The sequence below is a fragment of the Armigeres subalbatus genome, chromosome 3, assembly GCF_024139115.2.
Source record: "Armigeres subalbatus isolate Guangzhou_Male chromosome 3, GZ_Asu_2, whole genome shotgun sequence".
Classification (NCBI taxonomy): Eukaryota; Metazoa; Arthropoda; class Insecta; order Diptera; family Culicidae; genus Armigeres; species Armigeres subalbatus.
Window position 1 is genome coordinate 197272418 of NC_085141.1, and position 8852 is coordinate 197281269.

Sequence of the window (8852 nt, forward strand, 5' to 3'; positions counted from 1 at the left end):
TCACTATTTTGAACGGTATTCATCGCTACCAGCCCTGAACTCAGTTCGACGAATTGAGGTGATGTCTGTGTGTGTGTCTGTGTCTAGTCACCACATACCAAAATGTAGCAAAAGTATCACTCATTTTTTTGGCACTTATCCTTAATAGTTTTACTCGCATCAAGTTACATTCGACGCAGCCTTCTATCCCATTGTTTCCTATTGAAAATTGGCCAGATCGGACTATGGGCTCGGAAGTTATGGCCAAAATACTTTTTTTTACGGAATACTCGCGTAAAAAAGTGGCACTCATTTTTTGGGCACATTTTTTAACCTCAACCGATTTGCTCGCAATAAGTTGCCTTCGACGCAAACTTCTATCCCATTGTTTCCTATTGAAAATTGGCCGGATCTGACTATGGGCTCGGAAATTATGGTCAAACTACGTTTTTTACGGAATAATCGCGTAAAAAAGTGTCACTCATTTTTCGGGCACTTATCCTCAACCGATTTGCTTGCAACAAGTTGCATTCGCCGCAGAATACTCTACCATTGTTTCCTATTGAAAATTGGCCAAATCGGACTATGGGCTCAAAAGAAATGGCCAAAATACATTTTTTTATAATGCACGAGAAAGGCACCATCACCGCTAGGTGGATTAATCAGGGTTTTTTATTTCTTAATGTTGCTGCTACACACCGTGATCAATAAGTTCGGATACACTTTTAAAGTGCAATACTATAACGCAGATGTGACGTATCAACTGTTTTCTGTTTTTGGATGTACTAGGGCAAATGATCCGATAGTCGTGGGTGTACCTATAGTTGCGGTAGTGTTGTTTTCACAAAATCTACGTATTTAACGCAGCAACCCATTCAATCAATCAAACTGTTGTCCTGTCATTAGATGAAATAACGGAAAACGGTTTTGATTTCCCTCAAAATCGGTAAATTATCATTGAAATACATTATCTTTTTCTCGTCTTTGCTCCAATAGTTGCGGTAGTGTTCCCATAGTTGCGAGTCCCATATAAAAGCAATGGGATTCGCAACTATAGGAACATGAATTAAAAAATACCGCAACTATTGGAACACTGCACCAATAATTGGAGGTATCATTTTAGGCAACAACGATGGATGGTGCTGCAATTGCGAAACTTTTCTTTTGAAGCATAATCAGTGACTATTCGTTTGCATATTTGAGGTAGGTGAAATGAAGTATAGGCTTGGTGTAAACCGAAAGATAGTGGGAGAACGTGCTTAGTTCCTCCACTATTGGGTCTTTTACCCTATTTGTGTAGATTAACTACAGCCACTGATTCGAAATTTCTCCCATTCAAGATTTTCTCATCAACTTCAAATGTCTTTTAGAACCGCTAACACGCACGAATTCCATGTGCAGGTTTTTCCAAGATTTCTGGATATCCGCCTTGAACTGAGTCAAAATCTAGATTGTGTAGGCTTTCACTTTGATTAGCCAATAGTCTGCAGCGCAAGGAGGCTCGAAGGCAAATAAAGTTGCAAAACACGTATGACCTGAATTAGGGTAGCCAGTTCGTTGAATTAAAACGTTACCCCGTTCGCTCGACACCAATCACTGTCGAACGAGCGAGGTTCTACGGTATGTCCTCTTTAGAAAATCCGTTAAATGGTAAAATTGAAATAGTTGTCGTAAGGAAGTCGACTGAAGACTACCTTACTGTTGAGGTCGAAATACGTATATGTCAAGGTACAATCAAGTGGTGGAATTAAATGGGAAGGTACAAACTCGTCTTATGACAAGTGAAGACATTCCACTAAAAAGTTCTGTCTGTAGATCCCATGTACCGAACTCAAGAAAAATTTGGATGACCCAGAATATTTCAAAACTATCACACAATTTTCGTTGGTCTACCGGAAGATGTAATAAATAGTGTTGAATACATACTCAAACATTGAGTGACGAAACAAAAATTAGTGTCGCACCTATTGATCGCTAGTTCTTAATTCGAGGATAGTTTGAATGACCCAAGACTATATTGCCATGTCTGTTGATCTTCTGGAAGATGTTATGGATATGGTTGAATATCCAAATTTTAAGTGAAGAAAAATGTTATATACGTGGCAGTAAATCACAAGTTCTGGAAGGACAGTTTGGTTGGCCAAAATCATCTTACCTCCAGCAAGATGGGGAAACAAAGCATACGTCGAAACTTGTATCGCAATTGACCTTTCCCGTCAAAAATTGTATCTCGTTTTATTGTTTCATTTAACTATTTTTTAAATCGAAAACAAAAACCGAAAAAGTGCTGCACGTGTGAACCACCCTGAATAGTTCACCGGATGTTCGTTTAAAATCGGTCCAATCTAAAAACAAAACACTTTTTCGATTTTTGTTTTGAATTTTTTAAATACTTAGGGGTGTCAAAAAATATGGGTTCTATATCTATGGGAAAGTTGACCTTAATCTTCCGAGACTCGCATAGTCCTGAAACAAGCGCGTTTTAAGGTGTTGTACTTTTTACAACGGTTCGAGTCCCAGAAAGTTAAATAAGCCAAAGAATCGATTGACTCAATCATTGAGCGAATAAAATTTTTTGACGGGAACGGTTCAACGATCGGAAAACCGATTTAAGGTTCGACTTCGAAGTCGAGTCAAGTACGAGACACTGAAGACGACCTTACTGTTGAGGTCGAAATACGTATCTGTCAAGGTACAATTAAGTGGTGGAATAAAATGGGATTGTACAAACTCGTCTTATGACAAGTGAAGACATTCCGCTAAAAAGCTCAAATAATTTTCTTAACAAATTGGAATTCTCGTTAATATGGAAAGTCAAAGTCAAAGTAAAACCATAATCATGCGGAATATTTTATTTGGGATACCACTACTTTCACACGAAAAGCTCCTGGCTGCATCTGACAGATCGTGACAGCAGTCTATGAGGGTCAATCAGACAGCATTTTTTGTTGTGTCTTTATTAGAGAAGCTTTCAGTCCTAGGCTGGCTCACCTCAGACAGACAGAATTCATTTTTATGTATATAGATAAAGAAACACTTGAATTATAATATTTTCAATCCATTATTATTCCCACATATGATTCAGGCACGAACAGATAGATTTCTATAGCAGTAGGGGAACTGTACCGGTTTTGGCCATGTTTCTCATTTGGCCAATTTTGCGAATAACTCCAAAAATAAAGCAATTCGCAAAGGTTTTATTAGTTCCAACAAGAGATATATCACTCACGCTTCAACGCTGCTTTCAACTGATCAATTATTTTGGAAAAATATGTATTTTTCAGAGTTGGCCAAATTAGGCACTAAGTTGGCCAAAACCGGTGCACTTCCCCTATACAGATACTGAATATCTAGTTGCACGTAAAATAATATAACTTGTCATATTCCAGGAAAATATTCTGTTTTGTATTTTCAAATTTCTATAGGGTAGCTGTGCCAGTAATAGTGGTGTACCAGTAATAGTGGAAACGCGATTTTCGCTAGAAGTAGTGCATTTTAATTTTTACAAATTACTTCATACAATAGCGCTTGCTCAAAAAAGGTGATTGTGTGCGAAAAAGTTTACAAATTTTCCGGAAAAACATCGAAAAACAACATAATAATAGTGAGGCGTTCCTATAATAGTAAATCCCATAAGAAACCAATGGGATTCACTATTATAGGAACAGAAGTTAGCTAGTGCCACTATTACTTGTCCATGTACCAGTAAATGGAGGAAGCGATTTTGAAAAAAAAACAATATTTTGAAATATCAACAATATTTTTCCTGAAAAGTAGAGAAAAACAGCTTTCACAGCTTTTACATCACAGGAAATATATTCCTATCAATAAATATGGACCTGTCACTAATACCACTATTACCGGTACACCGACGATGTCAGTTTTTACGCAAAGCATACTTTCCGTAAAACCGTAGTTTGTAACCCCGTTGTTTTTTTGAAAAACCGAATTAAAAAAAAACTTGATGAAAAATCCTTGTAAAAATCTAGAAATCAGCGTAAAAACTGCGTGAATCACACCATCCGCGTAAAATAATCACATTAAAAACGACTCGCGTAAAAAACCGCATGAAAAGCGAGCCCAGTGTACGTTACATTTTTAGTTAAAAATTATTAATGTTGATAATACAATTCATATTGATGATGCATATTGTAAATTCAAAAAATATTGCATGTTGCTTAATGTGACTTGATATTATAACAATCGATTTTATTCAACAAATTTTAATAAGTTATTTTTAGTTAAAAACATGTGCTAACATCAAAACAGAAACAATCATACTTGTCTATATTATACACATATCACATGTAACAAAACAAATCGCTGCATTTTCTATATCCGTAAGTTTCAGCCGTCAGTGATGGTCAACTGGAATTACCAAGATGCTAAGACCTAAGACGTTATGAGGTGAACCGGTCTAGGGCCGAAAACCTTATTAATAAAGACAATAAATAAAAAGATGCTAAGAGGCTATAAAATCAATCCAAAAAATATGTTTTATGAGCCGAATGTGTGCACAGAAAAACAAATATGTTGTGAAAATTACTAATTTTTAAACTATGCCCTATCACGCTGTTATGCAAAGCTTATGCTACGTTTTGACAGGCAAGTGAGTTGAACAACTCAGTTGAATTCAATTGAACATGTTCAACTTTTTCGTTCAAGTGAATTGAATTAAGGTGTTTACACGTTCAATTCGCGTTCGATTCAAGCAACTTGCTCAATTCACTTGCCTTGTCTAAACGTAGCATTAGTCTTGCAAAGCAAAGGCGTAGGTTCGCCAATCCGAAAATGGCAAGTTTGATTCTCGGTCCGGTCTATGTTGCTTTCTGGTGAGAAAATATAGGCCCTTGTTACTACTCGATGATACTGACGCTCTATCTATGCATACTATTTTTCAGATGGATGTGGGTGTCATGTGTCAATATGTGTTCGTGTGGGAGTGTGTATGAGCGTATATTGGTGACATATACAGATATGCTCGACTTGCGGTTAGCGGTACCTACAGAGATAAATTTGAGGCAGGGTGGGCATGGACGGCCCTCCCAAAACTAGGGCATCGGTTCAATTATTAATAATATGCTCCTTTATCAAAAACATTCGCAAAACAGACAATTCAGGCTTAATTTGTTTTGTGGTTTGTTGTTATTCTGCTCACTGCTGAAAAAATCACAAAAATGAGAAACAAAACCTTTTTTGCACCAATTCTTTGTTTTCTAATCGTATTGATTTGGGTACATGGACGGACATTTTTCCAAAGAAATTCCGATGAGTTTCCCGAGAAAATCCGGAACAGGTTTCCGAGGAAATTCCGAAGAATTTTCCAAAGAAGTTCTGAAAAAAATCCCGATTTTTCTAGTGGATTCCGATTTGTTAGTGGGAATTTTTGAAACGTATTAGAGGAAATTTTAAAAAAAATTCTGCGTGGGTTTTGAAAACAATTTTCCGTGCATAAAGTAGAAATTTTCGTGAAAATTCAGAAAAAGTTTCCAATGAAACACAAAGGAATTTTTCGGGAAAATTTGAATGAAAATTGTTTGGAAATTTTGAACAGTAACATAGATAAATTTCCCATGGGAATTCTGAAAAAAATCCCAAAAATATTCAAATGGATTTTTTGTGAGAATTCAGTTGAATTTGCTATGCAAATTAAGATGAATTTCCTGTGCGGATTTGGTGGAATTTCCAGTGAAAATTCCGACCAGTTTTCTTGTTTAAATTTCTAGTGAAGATCTAGGAGAACTTCGAAATTTTCCTGTAAAAATTTTCGGAGAATTTCGTTAAATTTTCTACCAGAATAAAAAAAATTTCACGATAACTTTTGACGTTGCGCCGAAAACGCTGCAGCCGAAAAACATTGTGACAAATGCCACCGCCGACGATTTCTCGATCGGCAGACACTTCTAGTTGAAATTATAATTATAAAACTTAAAAATAAGAAATAAATCGAACTGCTTTTTATTTCTTTGTTTTTGATAGGATAAACATGGGAAGTATGAGACGAAGAATAGGAACAGTTGTCCTGATAGCGACATAATAAAAAATCTCTCGCGCTTAGGATCATAGGGGCGTAACTGTATTGATTGATTTTTCTTCATCGATATTTTCTTTCGTTAAAAACTCAACTTATTTAAAAGCTACAACCATGAAGTGCAACTACCCTTTATTGTCCCAAACCTTACTGCCGTTCTACGCATAATTGTCCCATGTTACGTTTGCTGAAAAAATCCAAACTCGAGTCAATTTGTCCCACTAATTTCAGAATCGAATGGATCTTGAAATTGAACAAATATTTTTGGGATGTTATGAGCGTAGGCAATACTATTTCAGGACATAAAACGAATCGCTACTTATTTAAACGGTTTTCAGTCTCAATTACCATCAAACAACAACTTAATTTTTTCAGTGGGACAAATTGACTCGAGTTTGAGATTTTTCATCAAAGGTAACATGGGACAACTATGCGTAGAACGGCAGTTAAAATGTAAGTTATACTGGAGAAAACCTCTGCATTGATAAGATGAAAGCATCGATGAAGAGAAATCGGTCATTGCAGTTACGCCACTGTGATCCTAAGCGCGAGATCTCATCATTGTTGATAATTTTGTTCTATAGGTATTATAATGCTTTTGTCTACTAAAAGTGTATTCAACCTTGAAATATAGTGAACTTAGAGTAGTGTTATCAGATCTATGTTTGCCTACTGACCAATGAAAACAATTGAACTTTCAGAAATAATCATTAGGGAAAGCCTTGAAATACCATGTGCAGCTAGGCTTTATTATGAAACACTAAATCAAAACACTTTCAAACCTACTGTAAAGGCATATTGTATCTGGCAATTTTTCAGTTCTACGTGTAAGTTCAACCATGTCTGTGCATCTTTGCTAATTCATTGATGATTGACAATGACCGACAGCATCCACTCAACATAATTAGTTAGTTACTAACTGAAATTGGTTACCTTTGATTGATATGAAAGTAGGAGGAATGGGCTTGGTTTCAAAACTCTCATACACTTTAACAGTAGTTGACGTTGATGTTTCTCCATTCTTATTCTTGATAACACAGCTGTATTCACCCTGGTCAATGTAATCCACATTTACAACTTCTAAGCTCAGTAAACCTTCACTAACTTTGAAGGAGTGCTTCGCACTTTTCTCAATAGGGTTGCCATCCTTAAACCACCTAACTACAATTCCAGGGCCGGAAATTGTGCATGTTAGCCTCACAGTTGAGCCTTTAGGAGCTGCTCGGGATTTCAAATGAGAAATTATAAGTGGTGGTCGCATCAACTGACGTTGACGTTGCCATTCCAAATCTCGTTCCCTCTCTGTCATATCTTGAGTGGATTCTCGTCTGGATGATTCCTTTGATGCCTCCTTGGCCTTGGCTTTCTTTGTCTCTTCTTCACTGTTTTTCAATTGAGTTTCTAAATCGTCAACACTTTTCCACACTGAAGGATCGAACTCTTCCTTCGGCGGGATCAGTTCAACATCTGAATCATATTCAGGTTCGGGTGTGGGTGATTTGGGTGGTGGGGGAGGTGGTGGTGTCGGCTCGCGAGGTGGTGGTGGCGGTGGAGGGGTCGGCTCACGAGGTGGAGGAACTTCTTCCTCTTCTTCCTCCTCCTCTTCCACTTCTTCTTCCACAGGTTCTGGAACAGGCTCGGGAACAACTTCGACGGGCGCAGGAGCGGCTTCTTGTGACTTACCTCTTTCTTCCTCCTGTTTAGCTGCTAATTCTGCTTCTGCCTCACTTATCGTCTTTTCGTGTTCCACGGCTGGTTTCGGTGCTTCAGGTTCAACAGGTTGCTCTTCCACGATTTCAATTTTTACTGTTGAAATATCACCACAACTTGCTGGGTCAAGACTGCAGGAGTCCGTGAAAAACAACGAAATATATTCATCCACATTTGTCACACCACCCGAAATGTCCATAACCAATGCTTTATCAATGATTGCTTTTTGAGATGCAACCTGGACATCTGGCTTTTCACCGATTTCAAAAGGCGATTTTTCTCTATGTAAGCTTCGGAAATCACGGGGAGAGTCACCTCTTTTTGGAACCGCTAAAAAATCCTGAACTGGAGCTAAAGATTCTGGGGTTAACTCAATTTTCACAGGAGTTTCATCCTTTCCCGAACGACGGGATCTTCTTTCTCGACGAGTACTCATTTTAATCAACTAATTTTAATGAAATAATCTATTATTCCTAGTCTTGGTAGAAGCACGCTCGAACAACTTACGTTAGCAAATTATTAATATTGATATTTAAAAAAAAAACTAATAATATATCGAACAAATATTTTTTCTAAAAAATATGACTTTTTTGAAGAGTTCGGACTATCGTAGAGGGATTGCCAAATTCCCATCAAACAGATAGTGCCGAAAAACTACTCTAAGGGTTAGCGGCATAGCATTTTCGAAAACCCAGACATGTAATCGATCGATTGTGAACACACACGATCACGTGTGATGCTTTTATCGCTAAATTAAACCTCGTTACGAATGATAAAATTAGCGTTCGGCTATTGTCTAATTTTAGCGCGAATCAATTGACACACTCAGCATTGGATGCTATACGTTTGTTGCTTTTATAGACGATTTACAGTGTGAATCAAACCTAAGTGACATATGAGCGCAGCGATAGAAATATTTTTTTGAAAAAGAAGTTTAATTCAAATAGCATAATATTGTAGGGTGGTACGTGTTTATAACATAACTGCGAAATCGATTTAACATGTTGATAGCGGCAGCCGCAATAATATTGTACGCTCGGATATGAGGATGTTGGTCTGCATGTTATTTAACTTTAATGTGCCTTTTTGCTACAAAATATTTTTCAAAACATGTACAGTGACGGAAGAAAGT

General features: G+C 37.2%; 1 protein-coding gene across 1 annotated transcript in view; it reads right to left on the reverse strand.

Annotated features, from left to right (window-relative positions):
- LOC134224931 (muscle M-line assembly protein unc-89-like) overlaps window positions 1–8495 on the reverse strand; it is a 37553-nt gene extending 29058 nt beyond the window's left edge. The window contains exons 1-2 of the mRNA XM_062704585.1: window positions 8228–8495; window positions 6944–8165 (exon numbers count right to left, since the gene is read on the reverse strand). Of these exons, the coding sequence (XP_062560569.1) occupies window positions 6944–8156 (1213 nt within the window). The 5' untranslated portion in view covers window positions 8157–8165; window positions 8228–8495. The remainder of the gene's footprint in view (window positions 1–6943; window positions 8166–8227) is intronic.
- Window positions 8496–8852: the final 357 nt, after the last annotated feature.